The 25,571-nt window shown below is 47.7% G+C and overlaps 2 protein-coding genes and 1 pseudogene across 2 annotated transcripts; 2 read left to right on the top strand and 1 right to left on the bottom strand.

Moving 5' to 3' along the window:
* The first annotated feature begins 14,705 nt into the window (after window positions 1–14,705).
* On the top strand, window positions 14,706–16,287 carry LOC147992005 (uncharacterized; annotated as a pseudogene).
* A 495-nt stretch (window positions 16,288–16,782) lies between these two features.
* Window positions 16,783–22,030, top strand: DEG15 (protease-like protein). Its single transcript, XM_048688034.2, has 14 exons — window positions 16,783–16,939; window positions 17,044–17,090; window positions 17,183–17,366; window positions 17,454–17,504; window positions 17,911–17,985; window positions 18,417–18,533; window positions 18,611–18,742; window positions 18,850–18,953; window positions 19,446–19,531; window positions 19,684–19,778; window positions 19,860–20,553; window positions 20,677–20,878; window positions 21,165–21,253; window positions 21,342–22,030. The coding sequence occupies exons 1-14, from the start codon at window positions 16,874–16,876 to the stop codon at window positions 21,575–21,577; spliced, it is 2,178 nt and encodes a 725-aa protein (XP_048543991.2). The 5' UTR covers window positions 16,783–16,873; the 3' UTR covers window positions 21,578–22,030.
* A 382-nt stretch (window positions 22,031–22,412) lies between these two features.
* Window positions 22,413–24,679, bottom strand: LOC125523005 (ribosomal protein L11 methyltransferase-like protein). Its single transcript, XM_048688041.2, has 7 exons — window positions 24,259–24,679; window positions 24,067–24,150; window positions 23,759–23,899; window positions 23,529–23,594; window positions 23,227–23,394; window positions 22,794–23,123; window positions 22,413–22,685 (listed from the first exon to the last, which is right to left on the bottom strand). The coding sequence occupies exons 1-7, from the start codon at window positions 24,574–24,576 to the stop codon at window positions 22,587–22,589; spliced, it is 1,206 nt and encodes a 401-aa protein (XP_048543998.1). The 5' UTR covers window positions 24,577–24,679; the 3' UTR covers window positions 22,413–22,586.
* Between the last annotated feature and the right edge of the window lie 892 nt (window positions 24,680–25,571).

The following is a 25,571-nucleotide window of genomic DNA, read 5'->3' as shown; positions in this document are numbered from 1 at the left end:
GATCTCGTGGTAGATCTACTCTTGTACTACCCATATCATCAATATTAATCAAGCAGGACGTAGGGTTTTACCTCCATCAAGAGGGCCCGAACCTGGGTAAAACGTCGTGTCCCTTGCCTCCTGTTACCATCCGGCCTAGACGCACAGTTCGGGACCCCCTACCCGAGATCCGCCGGTTTTGACACCGACATTGGTGCTTTCATTGAGAGTTCCTCTGTGACATCGCCGTTAGGCCCGATGGCTCCTACGATCATCAATGGCGATGCAGTCCAGGGTGAGAACTTCCTCCCCGGATAGATCTTCGTTTTTGGCGGCTTCGCACTGCGGGCCAATTCACTTGGCCATCTAGAGCAGATCGAAAGCTACGCCCCTGGCCGTCAGGTCAGATTCGGAAGTTTAAACTACACTGCTGACATCCGCGGGGACTTGATCTTCGACGGATTCGAACCATTGCCGAGCGCGCCGCACCGTCACGACGAGCATGATCTAGCTCTGCCGCCAAACAGTGCCCTGGAGGCCGCACCCGCATCGGCTCCGACCCTTAGTTCAGAGCCAACCACACCGATCGAGGATGGGCGGTTGGACGCCACCTCGGGGGCTGTGATCCCAACGGCGGTTGAGCCGAACACCAGCCCCGTACTCTGCAAGGCTCGTGACTCCAAGGAGCCGGACTCCTCTCCGGACTCTGAACCCTCCGCGCCCCTGCCAGTCGAATCCGATTGGGCGCCGATCATGGAGTTCACTGCCGTAGACATCTTTCAGCACTCGCCTTTCGGTGATATCCTGATGTCACTAAAGTCTCTCTCTTTATCAGGAGAGCCCTGGCCGGACTACGGTCAGCAAGGTTGGAGTACGAACGATGAAGAAATTCAAAGCCCACCCACCACCCACTTTGTAGCCACTGTCGACGACTTAACCGACATGCTCGACTACGACTCCGAAGACATCAACGGTATGGACGTCGATGAAGGAGATGATGAAGAACCAGCGCCTACTAGGCCCTGGAAAGCCACCTCGTCATATGACATATACATGGTGGACACCCCAAAAGAGGGAGAGGGCGATGGAAGAGCGGAGGATGACCCCTCCAAGAAACAGCCCAAGCGCCGGCGTCAGCGGCGCCGCTCAAAATCCCGCCAACACAAAAACGGTGATTCCAGCACGGGAGATAATAATACTCCAGAGAGTGCCGAAGAAAACCCCCTCCAGCAAGGTTTAGCATAGGAGGATGGAGAAACCAGCCCTCATGAGAGAGCGGTAGACAGAGAGGTCGAGGACGATAACTATATGCGTCCCTCCGAAGACGAGGCAAGCCTCGACGACGACGAATTCGTCGTGCCAGAGGATCCCGTTGAGCAAAAGCGTTTCCAACGCAGGCTTATGGCCACGACAAGAAGCCCCAAGAAAAAATAGCAACGGCTCCGAGCTGATCAAGATTTGCTGGTTGACAGATGGACCGAAGTCCTTGCGGCCGAAGAGCATAAACTCGAACGCCCCTCCAAGAGTTACCCAAAGCGCAGGTTGCTACCCCAATTAGAGGAGGAAGCACTTGATGCGGCCGAATGGCCACCTCGTGGCCGCGACAGAGAGGCCTCCCGGCCCTCCACTCAAGCTGCACCCCGTACCAAGGCACGGGAATATTCGCCAGACTTACGATACATGTTGGAGGACAAGGCAAGGCAAACACGATCGATCTACGGATCGCGTGGGCACCCCACGGCTCGAGACGGTAACCGTCACGCCGGCCACACATTCGGCAGGGCCGAACACAGTAGACAAAGCTCATTGGAGCTACGTCATGATATCGCCCAGTACAGAGGCGCCGCACACCCACTGTGCTTTACAGACGAAATAATGGATCATCAAATCCCCGAGGGTTTCAAACCCGTAAACATCGAATCATATGATGGCACAACAGATCTTGCGGTATGGATCGAGGATTATCTCCTTCATATCCACATGGCCCGTGGCGACGATTTTCACGCCATCAAATACCTCCCACTCAAGCTTAAAGGGCCAGCTCAGCATTGGCTCAACAGCTTGCCAACAGGATCAATCAGTTGTTGGGAGGACCTGGAAGCCGCATTCCTCGACAATTTCCAGGGCACTTATGTGTGACCCCCAGACGCCGATGACCTAAGTCACGTAATCCAGCAGCCAGAGGAATCGGCCAAACAATTCTGGACACGGTTCCTAACAAAGAAAAATCAAATAGTCGACTGTCCGGACGCTGAGGCCCTAGCAGCCTTCAAGTACAATATCCGTGACGAGTGGCTGGCCCGGCACCTCGGACAGGAAAAGCCGAAATCTATGGCAGCACTCACGACACTCATGACCCGCTTTTGCGTGGGAGAAGACAGCTGGCTCTCTCGTAGCAACAATATGACCAAGAACCCTGGTAGTTCGGACACCAGGGACATTAGTGGCAGGTCGCGTCGCAACAAGCAGAAGTGCCGCATTAACGGCGACAATGCTGAGGATACGGCAGTTAATGCCGGATTCAGAGGCTCTAAATCCGGTCAGCGGAAGAAGCCATTCAAAAGGAATCCTAGGGGCCCGTCCAGCTTGGACCGAATACTCTTGTGCCAAATACATGGCACCCCCGAAAAGCCGGCCAATCACACCAATAGGGATTGTTGGGTGTTCAAGCAGGCAGGCAAGTTAAGCGCCGACAATGAAGACAAGGGGCTGCATAGCGATGACGACGAAGAGCCCCGGCCGCCAAACAACAATGGACAGAAGGGTTTTCCCCCACAAGTGCGGACGGTGAACATGATATACGCCACCCACGTCCCCAAAAGGGAGCGGAAGCGCACGTTAAGGAACGTATACGCGGTAGAGCAAGTCGCCCCAAAGTTCAACCCATGGTCCTCCTGCCCGATCACCTTTGATCAAAGAGACCATCCCACTAGCATCCGTCATGGCGGATTTTCTGCATTGGTTCTAGACCCAATTATTGACGGATTTCATCTCACTAGAGTCCTTATGGACGGCGGCAGCAGCCTGAAACTGCTTTACCAGGATACAGTGCGGAAAATGGGCATAGATCCCTCGAGGATTAAGCCCACCAAAACGACCTTTAAAGGCGTAATACCAGGTGTAGAGGCCAACTGCACAGGCTCAGTCACACTTGAAGTGGTCTTCGGATCTCCGGATAATTTCCGAAGCGAGGAGTTAATCTTCGACATAGTCCCGTTTCGCAGTGGCTATCACGCACTGCTCGGGCGAACCGCATTCGCTAAGTTCAATGCGGTACCGCATTACGCATACCTTAAGCTCAAGATGCCAGGCCCTCGGGGAGTAATTATGTTCAATGGAAACACCGAACGCTCCCTCCGAACGGAGGAGCACACGGCGGCCCTTGCAGCGGAAGTTCAAAGCAGCCTCTCCAAGCAGTTCTCCAGTCCGGCCACTAAACGACCAGACACCGTCAAGCGCGCCCGGAGTAACCTACAACAAGACCGCCTGGCACGATCCGAGCAGGCGTAGCAATGCGGCCCCAACCCCAACCCTCGCAAAAAGGTGACGACAGTACTTCGCGTACATAACTACGCTCTAGAGATACCATGGGCACAGGGGGAGGGGCACCATCACGGCACGCCCAATACACGGCTTAAACCGTACCAGGGGCTGCCGACTTTTTAATTTTCTCTTACTTTCAGGACTTCATCCTTCGGAAGGCCTGTTCGGCAGTTCAATTGCCGCACAAATGATGCAAGAACCAGGGAAACAGACAAGCCACGCCGCATTACGGAAATCTCAGGTGGTCTCTATCACGAGCAGTATACCTGTTTCGCATACTATTCCGCAGCTTGCCCCTGGAGCAGACATGTTAAATAGTCCAACTTTTCGTTTATCGCATTACTTGTATCGTTCTGCTTTGATCGCAGCTATTTTTAATAAACAATGCATAGCTTTTGTCTATTTTTTGCATTATCTTTTTATAAATAAATGTTCCTTAACGACATGTTGCACCCGTACAACTTGGTATGGCCAAAATACGCCAGGGGCTTTTAGCACCCCTCAATATGGTGTGAGAAGTCCGAACACTTTCACAAGTGCGGCACCCCGAACTTATAGCACTATATGCATCGGCTCCGAATCATGTCTTGGGTCAATAGTTGGGTTTGCCCGGCTCCTATGTTTTGGTGCCTTACGTTCCGCTATATCAGCTAAGGTAGCACTAGGAGAACCACTGCGATTGTGCCCCAGTTGAGCTGGGCCGAGCACCTCAGTGGAGAAAGCTAAAACTGACTGTCATGATGAAGCGAGAGTTGGTCGCTGTTCGAGAGGTTTTTTCGAGTCCCTAAAGACTTATGCCGCTTAGGGCGAGGAGTCGGCTCTGTCCGGCCAAGGCGTGGATAGCGCCCCGAACTCGGTCTTCCAAATACTAGGGGCTTCGCCGAAATTTAAAATTATAGAATTCTATGGCTAAGTGAGAGTGTTCACACATTATAGTCCGATTGCCTCGTTCGTTGGGCTGAGCGCCTCCCTCGAAGGACCCAAATATGGGAAAAAGAGCGCCCAGGTTTATCCCCGAACACCACAGCACTAGCGGCAAGGGGGCAGAAGCCGACGACTCGCCATCTCTCAGTATTGATAAACAACCGCACAGAAGGTAATATTTTAAATTCAAGCAGCATTTCTCAGCGCATATGAACAAGTTTTCAGCGCACAGGACAAACACGAGCGAGTTTTACTCAAAAATTACATCCCTAGTACATTCATCCGCCACAAGGCGGGCACCCTTCAGAACATCCTTATAGTAATTTTGGGCTTGCGATGCTCTTTCCCCGTTGGTGGCCCGTCCTTCACAAGCTTCTCCGCATCCAGCCTGCCCCAGTGCACGGGTAAAGGCCCTACGGGCACCTTCAATACAGACGGAGTGCTTGATGACTTTGAGCCTTAGATAGGCCTCCACCAGCCGCTGCACCAGCCCGAAATAGCTCCCAGGCAGAGCCTCTCCAGGCCACAGCCGAACTAGGAGGCCCTTCATGGCCTGTTCGGCTGCCTTGTGGAGCTCGACCAGTTGCTTCAGCTGGTCGCTCAGGGGCACGGGGCGTCTGGCCTCAGCATACTGAGACCAGAACACCTTCTCCGTCGAGCTGCCCTCCTCGGCTCGATAGAATGCGGCGGCATCGGATACACTCCGGGGAAGATCTGCAAATGCCCCTGGAGAGCTCCGGATTCGGGTAAGTATCAAGTAACTCACGTTTACGTGTTTACTTTGCATAAAGAATGCCTTACCCACCGCTATCTTCTTCACCTCATCCAACTCCTGGAGGGTCTTCTGGGATTCGGTCTTGGCAGACTTGGCATTTTCAATAGCCGCCGCGAGCTCGGACGCTCGCGTCTTCGAGTCAAGCTCCAAACTCTCATGTTTCTTCATGAGAACCCGGAGCTCTTGCCGCACCTTGCCAACCTCGGCCTCATACCTCTCCCGCTCGGTGCGCTCCGCGGCCGCACTCTTCTCGGCCTCGAGCAGTGCTTGCTTAAGGGTCACCACCTCAGATGTGGCCCCTACAATAGCCATGTTAATCCTGTCATTTCTTGCAATTGCACCTTTTATATATATACATATTCAACCAAGGTATTTCTTACCTTCATTGTCCTCGAGCTGCTTCTTGGCACGCTCGAGCTCTTGCTCGGACCTTTCGAGGTCCTGCTTTAGCGTGTCCACTTCCGCAGTCAGTGCAGCGGACACAAGCAGGGTAGCCTGCACATGCATATTGACTCATTTTTGTTAGACTCCTGCGAATTCTATTTGATCCTCTATTCGGCTTTTCTTCCCGAACGCCAAACAGAGCATCAGGGGCTACTGTCTATGCGGTACTATTATTTACACTTTCTTTACTTACCTCGAAGCCTGTCAAAAGGCTAGTACAAGCTTCAGTCAGTCTGTTTTTTGCGGACTGAACCTTCTGGACCACCGCACTCATAATAGCGCGGTGCTCCTCGTCGATGGAGGCGCCTTGGAGCGCCTCCAGCATATTGTCTGGCACCTCCGGTTGGATGGAGGCCACCGGCATGGTGGACTTGCTCCTCTTGGAAGGAGGTCCCCCGCCGGACTCCAGAACCTTTGAAGGTTCCGGAGTGGTGTCCGACCTAGAGCCGGACTTGGAGCCCTGGGGGGTTTCATCCCCCTTACTCCTGGAGTCCGGGAGGTCGCCTTGCGGCGCCTCCGGGACCACCTCCTCCCTGCTTGGAACCTGTTGGGACAACACCTCGGTGTCGTCCGTAGGACGGGGGGAGGAAGCCGTCGGAAGCGAGTTCACATCCGACGAGTCCAGTGAGCCGCTCGACGACGCGTCGAGCCGGTTTTTGGGTGGGCTGCATAAGCATATTCGACATAAGGGAAAGTTGTGCAATAAACGAATACTATGAATTACTCCGGTATCCGGATACTCACGATTTTGCCAGGGGCTTGACCCTGGGCTGCCACTCATCTCTGCCGTCATCGGCGTCGGCGGAGTAGTCCGGAGGAAGGATTTTCCCCTTCTTGGACCCTCCGGCCTCCTCAGAGAGGGCGGCCTTCCTTTTCTTCTCTCCTCCCGCTGGAGGGGGAGAGGTTTCTTCTTCTTCCTCCTCGTCTTCGCGAGAGGAAGGCGCTTCGGGACCGTTGGATGATGAATCCAACACCTCCTGGCGCCGGGCGCTCTTTCGAGTCCCCGTGGCCCTTTTCGTGGCCTTCTTCTCTGGCACCACATAGGGCGCCGGAACCAGCAGCCTCGCGAAGCGAGCGTCCGCTGGGCCTTTGGGCAAAGGGGCCGGATAGTTGATCTGTCCGGACGTCACTTGCCAATCCCGTCAGAGGAAAGGGAGCTTAGATCCCGCATAGAGTCAAACTATGGAAAACCGATACCATGTAAAAGGAAAAAGCAGCTTACCGCGAGCGCGTGATGCTGCACACTAAATCCGCGATCCTCGGTAGCGGATGCAGGAGCCTCGGCGCCCTTGAAAAGCATCCTCCAGGCATCTTCGTACGTCGTGTCGAAGAGCCTGTTTAGAGTTTGATGCTGCGCCGGGTCGAACTCCCACAGATTGAAGGCCCGTCGTTGACACGGGAGGATCAGGCGGATGAGCATAACCTGGACTACGTTGACAAGCTTGAGCTTCTTGTCCACCAGGGTTTGGATGCATGTTTGGAGTCCGGTCATCTCTCCTTTTTTACCCCAAGGCAGGCCTGTCTCCTTCTAGGAGGTGAGCCGCGTAGGGGGGCGGATCAAAACTCAGGGGGTGCGACCCATTCGGCGTCATGCGACTCGGTGACGTAAAACCACCATGATTGCCACCCCTTCAGGGTCTCCACAAAGGAGCCCTCGAGCCACAGGATGTTGTCCATCTTGCCAACCATGGCACCGCCGCACTCCGCCTGGCTGCCGCACACCACCTTTGGCTTGACGTTGAAAGTCTTAAGCCATAGGCCGAAATGGGGGCGGATGCGGAGGAACGCCTCGCACACGATGATGAACCCCGAGATGTTGAGGACGAAGTTCGGGGCCAGCTCGTGGAAATCCAGGCCGTAGTAGAACATGAGCCCCCAGACAAACGGATGCAGAGGGAAGCTCAGTCCGCAGAGGAAATGGGGGGGGATACCACCCTCTCATGGGGCCTAGGAGTGGGGATGAGCTGCCCCTTTTCGGGAAGCTGGTGCGCGATGTCGCTAGCCAGATATCCGGCCTTCCTCAGCTTTTTGATGTGTCCCTCCGTGACGGAGGAGACCATCCACTTGCCTCCCGCTCCGGACATGACTGGAGAAGGTTGAGGTGGTAGTGCGGACTTGGGCGCTGGAGCTTGAGTGCGCAAGAATGGATAAGCAAAGGAGGAAGAAGGCGTGGGTGAAAAGGTGGATCATTATCCCCTTATATGGGTGGACGCAACTACGTGTCCCCACCAGCCTGGTAAAACTCGCTTATCCCCAAGCGCCGTAATCAATGGCGCGGTTGGGTTACCCACGCCCGTATTGAAGAGAATCCCGGAATAAGGGGACACGATCTCTGCTTTAACAAGACGTGCCAAGGAAACCGCCTCGCATAACGTGCTAAGATGGGACAGTAAAATGGTTCGAATAAAAGCTTGGCCATGGTGTGATGTCACACTACGGAGTACGTCAGCAGATTAGATTTGTGTAAATATTATTCTCTCTATGGCAATATGTGGAAACTTATTTTGCAGAGCCAGACACTATCTTTGTGTTCAAAATCTTCTATGAAGTACTTGGAGGAGGAACCCGCCTTGCAATGTCGAAGACAATCTGCGCGCCAAACTCGTCGTCATTGAAGCCTGGTTCAGGGGCTACTGAGGGAGTCCTGGATTAGGGGGTGTTCGGATAGCCGAACTATACCTTCAGCCGGACTCCTGGACTATGAAGATACAAGATTGAAGACTCCGTCCCGTGTCCGGAAGGGACTTTCCTTGGCGTGGAAGGCAAGCTTGGCGATACGGATGTTCAGATCTCCTACCATTGTAACCGACTCTATGTAACCCTAACCCTCTCCGGTGTCTATATAAACCGGAGGGTTTTAGTCCGTAGGACAACATACACATCAACAATCATACCATAGGCTAGCTTCTAGGGTTTAGCCTCTCTGATCTCGTGGTAGATCTACTCTTGTACTACCCATGTCATCAATATTAATCAAGCAGGACGTAGGGTTTTACCTCCATCGAGAGGGCCCGAACCTGGGTAAAACTTCGTGTCCCTTGCCTCCTGTTACCATCCGGCCTAGACGCACAGTTCGGGACCCCCTACCCGAGATTCGCCGGTTTTGACACCGACAGTGGTATTAGACAATATTTTCAGAAAGAGTCTATGTAAGAGCTATGTTTAGCAAGTTCACATACTCAACTATAAGTCTTCCATGATTGCTAACACTCACTACATATTTATGGAGCAAAAAGTTTCAGTCAAACACATAGGAAGATGGGGGTTTATAGTTTCACCTCCCAACTTATTTCTCTTAAGGACAATGTCAACAATAATAACCCATGATTACCTACATCTAACCGGTTATATGTGTCTGGATCTTTCCCTACCACATGATGCTTTCCAAGTGGAGAATAATTAAGAGTGGAATAGAGATGAACATTATTAACCCTTGCATAAAAGTAAATACTGAAAAGTAAAAGATAGGACCTTCGCAGAGGGAAGCAGAGGTTGTCATGCCCTTTTTCATTTGGATGTGCAAGCTCTTAATGGAAAGGAACATCACTTTATATTGCCCCTTGTGATAGAAACCTTTATTATGTAGTCCGTCGCTTTTATTTATTTACCATCACAAGTTCATACAAAGTTTATTTTCGCTTACAATAAGAGAACATAGTGTAACATAGGGGGGCATGCCCCCCCCCCCCCGTTTTGCACATTTGTGATAGTTCTATGTTTTGTGCCCCACAAAATTCAGATTTTGTGTTTTTCTGCCCCCAACTAGCTTGGTCAAGCTCTGCCGCTGATGCTGAACTTTCATAGGCTAAAAGAGTATTATCTGTAATGAGCCTACTAGGTACGGAGGCACTCTAAACTTGAGAGATAGTATCATCAAGATGGATTTTTAATCTGAATGCTATCATATTGGATATTATTTTGTAAATAACATTACATAGACTAATAGGCATATATCATCGCCTCTACAGGTTTGTCAACCTGGAGAAGGCGCTGTGAGCACTGAAGATACCCCTCGCCAGGTTCCATCTGGAGGGGGCAATCAACATAGTTTGCACGATCTGCATTACAGACTTCTGTCGCAGCATGCACATGGCTGTGCTCCCCACGTGTGGGAACGTCCTCCACCATCACTTCCTCCAGGAGGTGGTGGCGGGGCAGAGCCCATGTCGCCCGCTCTGTTGGGCAGCTCTACTGTGAACGATGATTTGTTTTCCAAAGATTTATGTAACCTTTTTTATTTTGTGTGCCTACTTATGTCCATTTCCGATGTTGGTGGTATTAAAAAATATTTTCAGAAAGAGTCTATGTAAGAGCTATGTTTAGAAAGTTCATATACTCAACTATCAGTCTTCCATGATTGCTAACACTCACTACATATTTATGGAGAAAAAAATTTTAGTCAAACACATAGGAAGATGGGGGTTTATAGTTTCACCTCTCAACTTATTTCTCTCGAGGATAATGTCAACAATAATAACCCATGATTACCTACATCCAACTGGTTATATGTACCTGGATCTTTCCCTGCCACATGATGCTTTCCAAGTGGAGAATAATTAAGAGTGGAATAGAGATGAACATTATTAACTCTCTAGCATAAAAGTAAATACTAAAAAGTAAAAGATAGGCCCTTCGTAGAGGGAAGCAGATGTTGTCATGCCCTTTTTCATTTGGATGTGCAAGCTCTTAATGGAAAGGAACATCACTTTATATTGCCCCTTGTGATAGAAACCTTTATTATGTAGTCCGTCGCTTTTCTTTGTTTACCATCACAAGTTCATACAAAGTTTATTTTCCCTTACAATAAAAGATCATAGTGCAACACCGGGGGGGGGGGCATGCCCCCCCCCCCAGTTTTGCACATTTGTGATAGTTCAATGTTTTGTGCCCCACAAAATTCAGATTTTGTGTTTTCTAGCCCCAACTAGCTTTGTCAAGCTCCACCGCTGATGCTGAACTTTCATAGGCTAAAAGAGTATTATCTGTAATGAGCCTAATAGGTACAAAGGCACTCTGATCTGGAGAGATAGTATCATCAAGATGGATTTTAATCTGAATGCTATCATATTGGATATTATTTTGCAAAGAACATTACATAGACTAATAGGCCTATATCACCGCCTCTATAGTTTTGTCAACCTAGAGAAGGCGCTGTGAGCACTGAAGAAACCCCTCGTCAGGTTCCATCTGGAGGGGGCAATCAACACCGTGTGCACGATCTGCATTACAGACTTCTATCGCAGCATGCACATGGTTGTGCTCCCCACCTGTGGGAACGTCTTCCACCACCACTGCCTCCGGGAGGTGGTGGCGGGGCAGAGCCCATGCCGCCCGCTCTGTTGGGCAGCTCTACTGTGAACATTGATTTGTTTTCCAAAGATTTCTGTAACCTTTTTATTTTGTGTGCCTACTTATGTCCATTTCTGATGTTGGTGGTATTAAACAATATTTTCAGAAAGAGTCTATGTAAGAGCTATGTTTAGCAAATTCATATACTCAACTATCAGTCTTCCATGATTGCTAACACTCACTACATATTTATGGAGCAAAAAGTTTTAGTCAAACACATAGGAAGATGGGGGGTTATAGTTTCACCTCTCAACTTATTTCTCTCGAGGATAATGTCAATAATAATAACCCATGATTACATACATCCAACTGGTTATATGTGCCTGGATCTTTCCCTACCACATGATGCTTTCCAAGTGGAGAATAATTAAGAGTGGAATATAGATGAACATTATTAACTCTCTTGCATAAAAGTAAATACTGAAAAGTAAAAGATAGGCCCTTCGTAGAGGGAAGCAGATGTTGTCATGCCCTTTTTCATTTGGATGTGCAAGCTCTTAATGGAAAGGAACATCACTTTATATTGCCCCTTGTGATAGAAACCTTTATTATGTAGTCCGGCACTTTTCTTTGTTTACCATCACAAGTTCATACAAAGTTTATTTTCCCTTACAATAAAGTTTATTTTCCCTTGCCACGGATGCTGAACTTTCATAGGCTAAAAGATTATTATCTATAATGAGCCTACTAGGTACAAAGGCACTCTGAACTGGAGAGATAGTATCATCAAGATGGATTTTTAATCAGAATGCAATCATATTGGATATTATTTTGTAAAGAACATTAGATAGACTAATAGGCCTATATCACCGCCTCTACAGGTTTGTCGACCTGGAGAAGGCGTTGTGAGCACTGAAGATACCCCTCGCCAGGTTCCATCTGGAGGGGGCAATCAACACGGTTTGCACGATCTGCATTACAGATTTCTGTCGCAGCGCACACATGGCGGTGCTCCCCACGTGTGGGCACGTCTTCCACCACCACTGCCTCCGGGAGGTGGTAGTGGGGCAGAGCCCATGCCACCCGCTCTGTTGGGCAGCTCTATTGTGAACATTGATTTGTTTTCCAAAGATTTATGTAACCTTCATTATTTTTTGTGCCTACTTATGTCCATTTCTGATGCTGGTGGTATTAAACAATATTGATACATGTACAGTTCAAGAAAAATATATTCCTCTATCCCAAAATGTAAGACCTTTTTACACTACTATAGTGTCAATCCCAGAATGTAAGACCTTTTTACACTACTAGAGTGTCAAAAAGCGTCTTACATTTTGGGAATGAGGGAGTGCTATATAGTGTTGTGCTGATGAATGTGCAAGGTGGGGGAAAGGAAAATTCCATCTGCCGTTAGGCCGACTACTCATCTCTACTGATTTTTACCTATGAGCTAGATGATAATGTATGCACATCTAAAATTGTTGTCGCTTTTCTCCCTTTTCACCTATGTATGAACTATCAACATACTATCATTATTTAAGGCTTTGAATGAATGTACATACATATGATATAGTGGCATTGAATTGAATTATATGTTTTATCAAATTGTGAGTTCGGTGTCATATGGCATTATCATTCTTTTTAAGTTGTGAGTTGGACACAAATGAGTACATCTCTGAGAAATTATCCTTTGTCTGATCTACAGAATAAGCAGGTTCAATCAATAACAGAGAAGATAAGGTTGGGATTCAGGGTTATCATGACGAGCTTAGGAGCGCAATTGGAGTGTCAAGGTTGCCCCACATTTTATCTAAGAAAGGTGTAGAGGATATGTATATTATTTAGCCTTATGGATAGGTCGCTTGTAGATTATCAAATTCAGTTGTCACTCCTTACAAAAAAATCTCAGTTAGCACTTTGAAACTGACAGCACCATAGTCGGAAGGAGAGAAAACCAAGGAAAGCATTGCAAAATCTTTTTGTTTGGGGTCTTCTATGTTGTATGGCGGAGCCAGCTGTATGGCTTGTGTCATCCCTATATTTCCATATTTGTACGTGTGCTTTTTGTGGTAATTGAAGGGCATTATTTAGATAAAAGAGCTCTGGCACGATCAGCCATCAGGCTGGTAACCAAAAAACTCAGAGGGGACTCCATCCAACAATCAGACACCTCCCGAGTGCATGCATGCATGGTGTGCACATAGGCAGGCTGGAAAGTTAGAGTGTCTCATTACATGTTGAATCAACAAGGAATTAAAACTAAAAGTTAACCCTTCAATGTCTAACAAAACTGGCGCTATGACCAAGCGTCGAGAACGGCGCAAGTTCCAGAGACTAATCACCACTAAACTATCTGTTTCAATGAATACTCGTGCAAAGCCCCGTTGTTGAGCAAATACCACATCTTCACGAATCACCATTACCTTAGGATCGGTGACACCCAAACATGGCTTGCTCCAGGCTCTGAGAAAAGTAGTGGAGGATCAAGCTACTCCTCCCATACCTCCCATATGTGCCTCAGAAGAAATACCAGCATCGGTATTAATTTTTGTCCACTCGGCCTCAGGTGGTCGCTACCCATGTACAGGTAAGATCTTAGAGTTTGAAATAGGAATATCAAGTAGCACAAGCATTTCCCTGGTCACCTTCATGGAATGGGCTTGATCTATACTAGCTTTATCATGAGTAGTATTTTTTTCGAGATGTCGAAATCAACCACATCATTGTTATGATCTTTGCCCGATCTAAATCATCATATCACATGTTACAAAGAATGTCTATAGACCAGGTAGTGGGATGGAGTTCAGGAAACTTAATCTCAAGCCACTCCCTCGCCTCCATCCAATATCGCTTCGCATGATTGCACTTGACAAATGCATGCATCAGATCCTCATCTACAATAAGACAGATTTTGCACCGAGCCAAAGTAGCAATGTGTCTGTGTTTTTAGAATGCCTTGAACTTGTAGAATACCACATAGCACCTACCACCAGAACACATGTACCTTGGGTACAACTTTGATCTTCCATAGATGTGTCCACGACTGTTTTTCTTTAGCGGAAGTTTTTGTCATCATCCCTTCTTCTAGAGCTGTATGCTCACTTTGAATCACTAGAGAACAATATCAGAACTTTGCAGAATTTCCGTATTTGTACGTGTGCTATCTAGGTTGTCTTATTGTTTTTCGACTCGTATAAATACAAGTAGCCCATAGCATTGTTGCTTTTATGTGGAACTCAGAGCATTGTTGTTGGGCTCCCGCGCCAGGACCCACATCAAGTGAGTGCTCCTAGCGGCGTCGCCTCGATCTCCCTTCTCCGACTAGCTCTATAGCTGCCCAGGCCAGATCCGAAGTCCCCTAGTTGCCCTCTCTCTTCTGCAAGGATTGGCTCTTCGTCAAGCATTGGAAGTGATGGCACTCTCGCATCCACATAAGTGGCGGCTGGGCGTGCACCACCATCGCCTGGATCTCTAGCCTCCATCCTCCATTGCGGCCACCATGACTAGATCCGGGTGCCCCCCGGAGCCCTCTCCCACACCTGTCTCAGCGGCACCCCTTTTCCTAGTTCACCCAGCAATGCTGCTCGTGTGATCCTTCACGGCGGTCGCCACTGCAGTGGCGTCTCCCGCTCCTGCACCCTTGTCCTTTCACCATTTGTGTTGTGCGCTCTGGCTGGAGGCTCCATCCTGATTGTTGGCGTTCTCCCTCGCCCGCAGCCACTGCCCCCAGTTTGCAGTTTCAGTAGATAGGATGGGGTGTGAAGGCCATGTGCATGCCCAGTTCCGAGCCTGTGTCGACAACTGCTTTGGCCCCGACGCCTGCCGCCCCTGTCCCATTGTCAGTGCCTCCTCGGGTGTGTTGCAGCTAGCCCCAGTTGCCTCAGGCATTAGGGACGACATGAGTTGTGAAGAGGAAGTGGTTGTGATGCTGCCACCATGAGCGGTGTTGTGGGCCTCCGCTGCTAACGACAATGAAGAAGATGGCGAGGAGGAGTTGGCTCCCCAGATAGCGTCGACGTCCACCAAGGGCCCTTGACTCTGGAGGGATGTGTGTGGGGCATAACACGGACACACAATGAGGGTTGGCGGGAGGTGCTACCGTGGTGCGACCCGTGTTGTCTGACTTCATCACCATCCTCGTTTGGCTCTGCGGTAGATGCTATAGATGCCTTGCTCATCGGCATCATGCGTCTATTTGCAAAGATCCGTTGTGGTGCTCCTGTTGTTTGGAAAATGATCACCATGCGCGCAGATGCTGTAACTCATGGCGTCCTCTAAGCTCACTGACATGCCTTGATGTGCCACCCGTGTCTCGCCTCGGCGTTGTGCATCGTCTTTGCTCTTGCTCTGTGTGAGGGTTTGATGAGATCTGCATTGCCCTCCAAGGCACTTTGCCGCGGGTCTTGGGCGTGTGTTATCTCTACAGTCCGCTCTAGCTGGTCAGACTGTGTTGATGCAAGGCTATCTGGCGCGTGTTGGGAGCTTTTTGGAGCGAGCGGAGGCTACTCTGAGTAGACTCTTCCTTGTGTCGACTATGTTGCAGACCTCTATGTCATTGCATTCTCTTTGTGCGGTCGGTGTTTGCTCCGCGGAGGATAGGGTGGAGTTATATGGCTCTTTCTCCCGTCGTGTTGGAGACAATTCATCGTCAATGCCTACCTCCCCTCCTACGTTGCCTTCCACTGAGGACGAGTCCATCGCCATGCTCGTGGCTCCGGTGATGCAGATCATGTCCGGGCTTAGGGAGTTGTGTTTGAGTCTATCAGTGGAGCATATAAAGGTGGACACGCTAGCGACCTCGAGTAAGGGACAAGATTCTCCTGTCAAGTGAGCAGTTAGAGGTTCCTATGATTGATGATGCAAAAGGGAACCGCGTTTTTGTGATGGATATTAATCACTTTCTCGCGTTGTTGACGTGGCTTTGGCCTTACGAGCCGTCGTTGTCGGTTTTCTTGCCCGGGGTTCCGCATTGTAGAAGTGTTGAGGGTTGTGGTTGTGTGTTGGGAGCATTTGGTGGGGCGTCTACGTGGTTGTGGTGTTTCTTGTTGAGTGAATTTGTTTGTATCGGTTTTCATCTAAACTTTTATATATTAACCTGGCAATTCTCTTCTTTCGAATTAACCAACGAGGCGATTCTTTTGCCTCCGTTTTTGAGGAAAAAAAAGCCGGTAACACATGGCTACACGGGTGTACGGTTTGAGGGGGAAAAAGTCGGCCGGGGAAGAGCAGGAATGTTATTAATGCAAATTTGACAAATTTAATCTATGGATGAAACCAAATTACAGAATAAACTGTCCGTGAAACTATTTCACGCGGCTGACCTTTTTGTGTGATGCCCGACACGAAGGTGCCACACTACACTGTGCATCGCCTCACAGATAGGCGCTACATGCCTGGCCAGCGTTGCACCCCTGTCTGCCTAAAAATTGCTAAGTCATTGTGCAGAGCCTAAGAGCTAGACGCTGCATTGTATAGTGTGGCGCCTAGTTCTCAGATGCTGCACTAGTGGTTGCACTATAAAATGAAGCAACCACTAGTGCAACGCCTAGAAGCTAGGCGCTACACTGTATAGTGTGGCGCCTAGCTCTCAGGCGCTGCACACTGACTTAGTAATTTTCGGATCACATGGGTGCGACGCTGACCAGGCGTGTAGTGCCTATCTATAAGGCGTTACACAGTTTAGTGTGGCGCCTTCGTGTCGGGCGTCACACAAAAAGATCAGCCACATGAAATAGTTTTACGGACAGTTCATTATGTGATTTGATTTTATTCATAGATCAAATTTGTCAATTTTGCCTGTTATTAACCCGCACGAGTATACCTGGATAACGGTAGTCGTCGTTTGTCCAGTTCCCACCTCAACCAGCAAACAAAGTCAGCGCAGGGGGAGACGCCGCCGTGCCGCTCCCCGCGGCCACCATGGAGCCGCGCGAGATCGCCGCCGCCGCGCGAAGCTTCTCGGCGATGGCGCGGATCGTCGGCCCGGTCAGTACCCACCCCCTGCCCTCTTCATCTTCCTCTTCCTCAACCCGTACCAGCGTCTCCCGAGCTTTCCCGCTAAGCGCCACGCTCCCCTCCGCTTCCTCCAGGACCCCAAGGCAGTCAAGATGCGCCGCCACGCCTTCCACCTCCACCAGTACGGCGCCCGCTCCCCTCCCTCCTCCCGATTCCTCAATTTCCTCGCCGGATTCGAGCCTAATCGTGTGACCTGCCTTGGTTTGGTTCCAGGTCGGGGTCCACCACGCTGTCGGCGTCGGCCGTCCTCCTGCCGCCGGGCGCCCTGGCGGAGCCTTTGCCGCCGCTTCTAGCCCGTATATGCGCGTCCCACGGCCACGCCGGGGGCGTCGCGCTCACGGCCGCGTCGCTCGTCGAGGCGTTCCTGGTCGCGGAGCAGCGCGATAGCCCCAGCGAGGTTGGTTGCGACCGTCTCGTGCTCACACATGTCTAGTTGAGGTGATTCTGGCGCTGAGGTGCTCGTTGCTTGATGGAATGCCTGCAGGTACTGCAGCCGAGGTTAATACCAGAGGCACGTCTCGATGTGCTAGTTGAGGTGAGGAACATTACCAAAGACCTTGTGTTTTTGTTGTACAATAGTATTGTATTGTGCTAATTATTCACACTTGCATCCCACAGTCCGTAATCTATTCAGTCCCCCTTGAAAAAGAAAGAAATATGTGAATTCATATTGATGAAATTCTGCCAAGCTGTCAAAGTGTCAATCGCCACTTAAGAGCAAAACTAATGCAGATACTTAGATTGGTGCATATTTTGGGGGATAATTAAGACTTCAGACCAATGGGACAGTATTGCAGTGGGCTGTAGGATTAGCGGATCAATCGATCAAATTAAATATCCGGTGCTTAATTCTGTGTGTTGAAGAACTGCACAGAGAATATCCATCCTGAAAGAGTTAGGAAGATTTTCCTGAAATCCTGAACTTTTCCTGGCATATGCAGCCTGAGGAATCAGGGGACATCAGACATGGAGATTCTGGAGCTCCCCAGTGGCTTTCAGCTGAGTTACTTGCCATGGTGAGTGTTTCTTTTCCCTATGAAAACATATACTCGTTACTAGTATTACTTTGTTGTTTACCCAGATTCTAGTGTAGTTGGGACTTTTGCCATGAGGCAACTTAAAACTCTGTAAATATTTGTTTCGTGCTATAAAAATGGGAAGTGCGCCTGCCATTTTTCACTGAAAGAAAGTGCTACTTGGTAATAGGAAAGGCGTACAAAGTGGGCATACATAATTACAAAAAGAGGCAATAGCTGTTTTTAAGTTCTTTGGATTCAGAGGATGTTCTTTGAGCTCAGAAAGAGTAATTATGAACTTAGACTTCATATTTATAATCAGAACTGCGTTTCTTTTCTTTAATATTTTACGTGGTTCTATATATTTATATATAGCATTAGATGGAAAATATGATTCATCATCAGCTCAGCACCTCAGTTTTCCCTTTTAGGTTGATGTCCCAGCGTCGGCTGATTCTGTGTTATCCTTGTTAACATATGATGGTTCACTGATTGGAAGCTCGTCATGGGATGTTGGCTGGCCACTGGCCGATGTAAATCAGAAGCAGGTTATCTATTCATCAAGCTAAACTTGCCTGCCCTGATTTATAGCGATGGAAGATTTACTGTTATCAGCCATTATCAGGTTGAAAATGATGCCGGATCCTTCCTTGAGTACAATAGGAAGAATTTATATGCTGAGTCTGCTGACCCATCAACAATAGCCAAGTCTGCCACAAGAATCGCTGTACTAGGAGTCTCAGCCTTAACATCGAGTGTAAGGTTCATTATGATGCTGTTTCATTTCACTGATCTTTAGCGTCTCAAGAATTACAAGGTGCACTTAGTTTTTATTGAGTTGATGATCTTGGTCAATGATATCAGAATGCAGGACATATCAACGTTCCACCGATTCCACAGCGAGGGGACTCTTTGCTGGTAGTGGGGTCTCCCTTTGGCATCCTGTCACCATTCCATTTCTTCAACAGGTAATTTTTATCTCTACTGCTTGAATTCAGTATTAAGCATATGCACCTAGTGTGTTTGGATATTAAGCTTCAAACAGTTGAAAATATTCATCAGTGTAATATTATGCTTCAAACAGTTGAAAACTTGATGCCATTACATACCTGTTATGGAGATAATACTAAACTCTAAAGTGTTGCTCTTTAATTTTTCTTTGCACGTCCTCACTGAAGCTAAAAAGCAGGGATAGTCTAATTCTGTTTGAGGCATGTCTAGAAACCGTGAAGGCTTATTCATTGTCAATTAGCTGTTCTAGTTTCTGCCATTCGAAAGACATACTCCCTCCGTAAAGAAATATAAGAGTGTTTAGATCACTAAAGTAGTAGTGATCTAAACGCTCTTATTTTTCTTTACAGAGAGTACATGCTATTATCCACTTTATTATGTCACATTTATTCTAAAACAAAGAGGCATTCTCATATTAATCCATAATATTAATGTTATTATTTAAGCAGTATATCAGTTGGTGCTGTTGCAAATTGCCTACCTCCAGGTGCTGTCAGGAGCTCGCTGCTGATGGCTGACATCCACTGTCTTCCTGGTATAGACATCACTATCTCTGTTAGGATATATACTACTGCCTCCGTTCCAAAATAAGCGTCGTGATTTTAGTTCTTGAACTAAAACCACGACACTTATTTTGGAACGGAGGGAGTATGAGTCAGCTGTTAATAATTTTTCAAATATTTTAAGGTATGGAAGGTGCTCCAGTGTTTGGTAAAAATGCTTGTCTTGTGGGGATGCTGATGAAGCCATTAAGACAGAGAGGCAGCAACATACAAGTTCAGGTGAGTTTACTGGTGTCAGTGGTATACTTATGCACATGGAATGATGGAAGAGATATGTGAACTTAAGTATCTGCATGACAGCTTGTGATTACATGGGATGGAATATGCACTGCATGGAGCAGAAACAAACTGGAGCAAATTGAGCAAGCCTCAAATGAACTACTTGATGACAAAAGTGCAGACAGTAAAACGATGGAATCATGTGGCATGGATAACCATAGGAGGTTTGTCTCTAATTTAGCCAATGACCTTAGTCAGTATAGCATTCCACCTTCACTCAGAGAGGCTATATCCTCGGTTGTTCTTGTCACGGTTGGTGATACAACTTGGGCTTCAGGTATTCTCCTCAACAAGAATGGCTTAGTTCTGACAAATGCTCATCTTTTGGAGCCTTGGAGATTTGGGAGAACTTCACCTTTAGGTTTACAACATAAAACCACCTCACTTGCTGGAGAATATCTCCATGGAGAAAATAAATTGTTGCAGTCACAGCATTGCAAGATGTCCAATGAAGATGCTGTTAAGCATGAGGTTTCATTCTTTAATTTGGGTTCCAAGAGAGAGAAGAGAATATCTGTTCGTTTGGATGATGGGGAGAAACAGACGTGGTGTAGTGCTAGTGTGGTGTTTATCTCCAAGGGGCCACTTGATGTTGCCTTGCTTCAAATGGAAAAGATCGCGATTGAATTTTGTGCAATTAGACCAGAATTTGTTTGTCCGACAGCAGGGTCGTCTGCATATGTTGTTGGGCATGGTCTTCTTGGACCTCGATCAGGTAATAAGCCTTAGAACCATAGTTTCCAAAATAGTTCCTGCAGCAGATTGATGCTTAATTTATGACATGTACGTTAACTGTTTTATTTTAATATAACTTTGCTATTTGGGTATTTGGCTGTAGGTCTATGTTCCTCGCTTTCCTCTGGGGTTGTCTCGAAAGTTGTCCAAATTCCATCAGCTCAACATTCTCATCTGCCTAGCAATGTGCAGACAGACAATGTGGACCTGCCAGTAATGCTGCAGACAACAGCGGCAGTTCATCCTGGATCTAGTGGTGGTGTAATTGTCAATTCACATGGTCGAATGGTTGGACTTATAACAAGGTATGCACAAACATTGTAACAGTATTAGTGGACACCACGTCACCACTGTCAAATTGCATGCGGTCTGTATCAGTATTACCCATTCTTTTGGTGGATTTGTACTATTCCGGAACTAGCTTTGCTGTCTTGGTGTTTTCCTGCTTCGCCTATACAGTGACCCACTTCCCTTTGTCCTTCATTCTGGGGACCGTAAGACTGTCTTTGCAGTCACCTTAATTTTCTAGATTCTAGCAAAGGCCCAGCATACTCGTTTCCATGCACTTATTTCTTCTGTTACCATATGCAGCAATGCTAAGCATGGCGGTGGGAGCACAATACCTCGTCTGAATTTTAGCATCCCCTGCAAATCTCTGGAAATGGTCTTCAAGTATGCAGGTGCTTGTTCAAATCATGTTCTTTTTTGTCATCTGAGCCTTCCAGGGTATATAGGAGTTTTTTGTCAACCTTCTCCCCTTTTGTACAGCGAATGGAGATTACACAATTTTGGAGCAGCTGGATAAACCAAATGAATTGCTCTCATCAGTGTGGGCACTGGCACAAGCACCATCATCTCTCCCATTTCTCAGTAGCCCCCCTGGGAAGAGCGGAGAGGGGAAAGTTTCGGAGTTCTCAAAGTTTCTCGCCAATCAGAAAGAAGGTTTGACATCTATAAGTGATTTGGAGGCTTTCCTTAAACACAAGATTCCTAGTAAAATTTAGATGGGATTATTTCTGCAAAGCACAAATGGATAGTACTAGTACCCTGAATACATAGGAGTACAGAAGAGACAAAGAATGAAAAACTAAGGATTCGGGTAGCCTGAGCACCAAAATGGCAGGCTCTAATTTGGCGAAGTTCAGGTAACCTGAACACTGAAAGTTCTACAAGATTTGGCCTGCCGCTACAAGTCCTTCAAAGCATACTCGCAGATTGAGATTGCTAACCAGGCCTGTCGCTAATGAATGAGTTTTTCTCCCCAAAAGATGCATGTTGATTCATGTATAGTTTGTTTCCAAGTAGAAGGGTGTTACAATAGCGTGTTGAATTTGATTCGAGATAGTGGACATATCTTCAGGAAGTGTATGAGGATACTGGAAGCAGTACAGGTTGTACTAACTGAAAAGATAATCTTCTACCATTTGCGCGTGAGTTGTACTACCAATGCCTTTTCAGCGACTGCAGTTAGTCTGAAACCATCGTCATGCTTTCTGATTCATTTATCCTTTGAATTCATAATGAAAATCAATCTGGGTTTGTCCTCAGAACCAATCTGGGATTTTGATATCCTACTACCACACATTTCCTCGCGCTATCGTAAAATGATGCGCACGAAACAAACGTTATACAGTGTGTTTTTTTGCGAAATAACGTTATACAGTGTTTGTTTAGCATCCATGTGCTGTTTGCACTTATGCACTGTGAACAACACGTCCTCTTATCATACGCTGGATAGTGATGTAAGACTGAGCTTCAGTGCCGTAACTGTAGGTGCAGTTGGGTCAGTGACATGTGGGCTCAGAAGCAGCAGTTAGGCATCACGCCTCCAAAGGGGCATTGAAAACAATGAACAGTGTAGCTTGACAATACCGAAGTAATCCTACCAAAATGGTTCAAATTGTTAAGGCCAAAACATTCTCCTCCTGTAGGGGCAAAAATCCTTCACCAGTCGGGAAAATAAGGTCAATCTGCTTTTACAATGTAAGAAGAAGAAAAAGAAAATGCATAAATCTATGCTCTTCTTGTTCCCTGAAGGCACGCCCATCCATCCATTTCAGATACAGATACGTTGTCCAAGTACCTGGAGTAAGCCTTCTCAATCTTCGGAACCTATATTAGACGAGATATAACTGGTGAGGTACCAAGAGAAGCATCGTAACCAAGAAACAAAACTCTGAATGCCATGTTAAATTTTGGAAATAGTCAAATTCCGTTTACCTGCTCACACAATATCCCTGAAACAGCAACTGTTCCACCGGTTTTCGCAAATCCGACTATGTCCTCGACCAGCTCCAGCAAGGGGTTCAGCAGTATATTTGCAGCAACAATGTCATACGTCCCCTTTGAGGACTTCAGCTCAAGGTTACTGCCGGGCTTTTCCTCTTCTGATTTGTCGATGCTACTTGAGAAGCATGAAGGCTCGGCGCCTGTCGGTACCAAGTGAACCAGCATTCTGCCAGAATCCATACCATTCAGCAGCATGTTCTCACGAGCGGAGCTCACTGCTTGAGGGTCTATGTCTATACCAGTGGATAGAGCAGCACCCATCTGCATTTGTAGTGTAAGCCAACAATGAGAGCATGAAATTGCTGATGTCTTTTCCTGAAAAATATTTGCTGGTAGTAAACAAGAACAGTTTTTAACATTGCACCTTCAGAGCTGCAATACCCAACACCCCGGTGCCTGTTCCATAGTCCAAGACACGCTCACCCCCCTTAATAGCTTCTTTCAGAAAAAGAAGGCACAATTTAGTCGTCGGATGCTCCCCAGTTCCAAAAGCCAGGCCTGGATTGATAATGATATTTGTTGCCTGTGGATCCTGTGGATGGAGGGAGATGGGCATGGCACATGACAAAGTAACTCTCAGTTCAAGCACCCAAGTAGACGAAGATAAACGAAAACAACACTTATCTATAAACAAAGAAATTAAAAGGAAAAGAGCAGCAGACATACAGGGGGAGTTTTCCATTTAGGAATAATCCAAAGGCCATCGATAACTTTCGTGGACTCGTACGTTTCCTGCAGACATAGCAGTAATTTTTTCAAGCATCTGCATGGCACAGTACGTTTCCTATATCCTTGCATTCATGCGACAGAATTTGAGGGCAAAAGTTACGGCAATGGACTTCTCATTCCCAGAGACAATATCTAGACCCTAAGAAGTAGTACAAAGTAGTAGCAACCTGCACAAGTGTCACCCAGTCGCACTGCTTTCCTACAGAGGTCTCATACGCCGGGCTGTAGTCCAGACCAGCTGAGCTTGCAGCATTCGAAACGCTTGAGCCCACGTTCTCCCCGTGTGCGTATATGGTGGTTATGGAGATCTGCACAGCACACGATTGCGCACATTAGATACTTGACGAATGGTGTGCATCATCTGTAACAAGCAAGCCATCGACAGTAAGGCCGAAACTTGTTCAGATTGAGTAGCTAGAACCACAGGAAATCATCCCACTGTCTGAATCCCAAAATGCAGAGAGAATGAACTCACCTCGTCAAGATTCGCAGCGTCGGCGATGTCGTCCACGGTGACGGAGCAAGCGCCAAAGCACAGGAGGGACTCGGAGAGCAGTTCCTGGATTGATTGCGAGGACACATGAAACTTTTGTCAGGGAAAAAATGAGATAGAGGTTAGAAAGTAGTACTAGAAACTAGTGCTCTGAAGTAGAGGGGGGATACTGACGGCGTCCTCCTTGCGGCAGCGGATGCGGACGGAGAGGTAGGGCGCGGCCAGGTCGTCGTAGACGCTGCCGGCGGCAGAGCTGGAGGGCGCCTCGTCGTACACGCTGACGGCGCGGGGACAGAGGCTCCTGCCTCGCGAGGAGGCCCCTGCGGCCGGGAAGCCCTCGCCGACGCGGCACGCCGAGGGGCGAGCGGAGAGCATCAGGAGAAGGGGCGAGACGCCGCGGCGGCCTACGGTCGTGTAAGGGGAGCAGAGCGACAGAGCAAGGGGCGAGGAGAGCAGGAGGCGGTGGAGAGGGGCGCGCGCCAGCGGCAGCATCTCGGCGGCGGCGGCGGCTCAGTCGCCAAGAGCCGGAGCGGAACGAACGGTTCGGTGCGGTGCGCCCCAAGCATAGAGCGCGGGTTCGGAGGAGCACGGCTGATTTTTGTTTTTTGGCGTGCTGCAAACGTGTGGTTTCAGTGGCTACAGTACAGCAGCAGAGGGCCCGTTTCAGTTTTCTGCCGTGGCCCTTTCTTTTGGTCAATTGTTCTACGTCGGCCGGTTTGGATCTTTTTGATGTAGTCTTTTCAGTTACGAAAGCAGAGAAAAAGCAAGAAAAACAATGCCGAAATGTAAATAATAAAAAAAGAATAACAATGTGGATTTATGAAACCCTGTTATCTAAGCAACCTTGTGAGATACTTTCATAAATTATACTAAATCAGCGACACTTATTTTAAGACTGAGAGTATATTATGCCCAAGAAAAAAGAACTTGTGAGATACTCGTATAATACCAGTAACAATTTAATATTACCTTCATTCCTAACTATAAGACGTTGAGGCAGTTTAAATTAGTCTACCCCTTTTAGGAATGGAGGCAGTAGTACTGAACAAGCAAAAAATGACTATGAAACTGGGATCAAAAGAAAGTGCCCTTCACCGGACGTGGAGTTTCTACACCTGAGCTCATATGCTCCTGCTATGAACAGTAAAATAAATAAAATAGAAAAACAATTGTTACTTTCAAATGGACGTGGTGTACTTTAAGAAATGTTTGTTGTGCATGCAAAATTTCGTCATGAAATGACATTGGTGGAAGGCATGGTAAAAAAACAAAAACGATACTCTGAAAATGTTACTTTCAAACGCATTTTGGAGCTCTGATTTTTTTTGCGACGACCTCCACCAATGTGATTTCGTAATGAAATTTTGCATGCACAATAAACATTTCTTAAAGTATGCCAAAAAAAATTTCAGAATTTTTTGAATTTTTTTTCTATTTTATTTATTTTCCTGTTCATAGCAGGAGCTTATGAGCTCAGGTGTAGAAAG

This window comes from Triticum urartu, chromosome 1A, assembly GCF_056163025.1.
Source record: "Triticum urartu cultivar PI428250 chromosome 1A, HENAU_Tu73, whole genome shotgun sequence".
In the NCBI taxonomy this organism is placed as follows: domain Eukaryota; kingdom Viridiplantae; phylum Streptophyta; class Magnoliopsida; order Poales; family Poaceae; genus Triticum; species Triticum urartu.
This window is presented reverse-complemented; position numbering and strand designations above follow the sequence as displayed.

Coding starts and splice junctions, on each gene's coding strand:
- DEG15 (XM_048688034.2), top strand. CDS start 16,874: ATGGAGCCGCGCGAGATCGCCGCCGCCGCGCGAAGCTTCTCGGCGATG. Junction 16,940..17,043: donor TGGCGCGGATCGTCGGCCCG/GTCAGTACCCAC, acceptor CGCTTCCTCCAG/GACCCCAAGGCAGTCAAGAT. Junction 20,879..21,164: donor ATGGTTGGACTTATAACAAG/GTATGCACAAAC, acceptor TACCATATGCAG/CAATGCTAAGCATGGCGGTG.
- LOC125523005 (XM_048688041.2), bottom strand. CDS start 24,576: ATGCTGCCGCTGGCGCGCGCCCCTCTCCACCGCCTCCTGCTCTCCTCG. Junction 23,900..24,066: donor ACGCTGCGAATCTTGACGAG/GTGAGTTCATTC, acceptor TGTGCTGTGCAG/ATCTCCATAACCACCATATA. Junction 23,395..23,528: donor CTAAATGGAAAACTCCCCCT/GTATGTCTGCTG, acceptor CTCCATCCACAG/GATCCACAGGCAACAAATAT.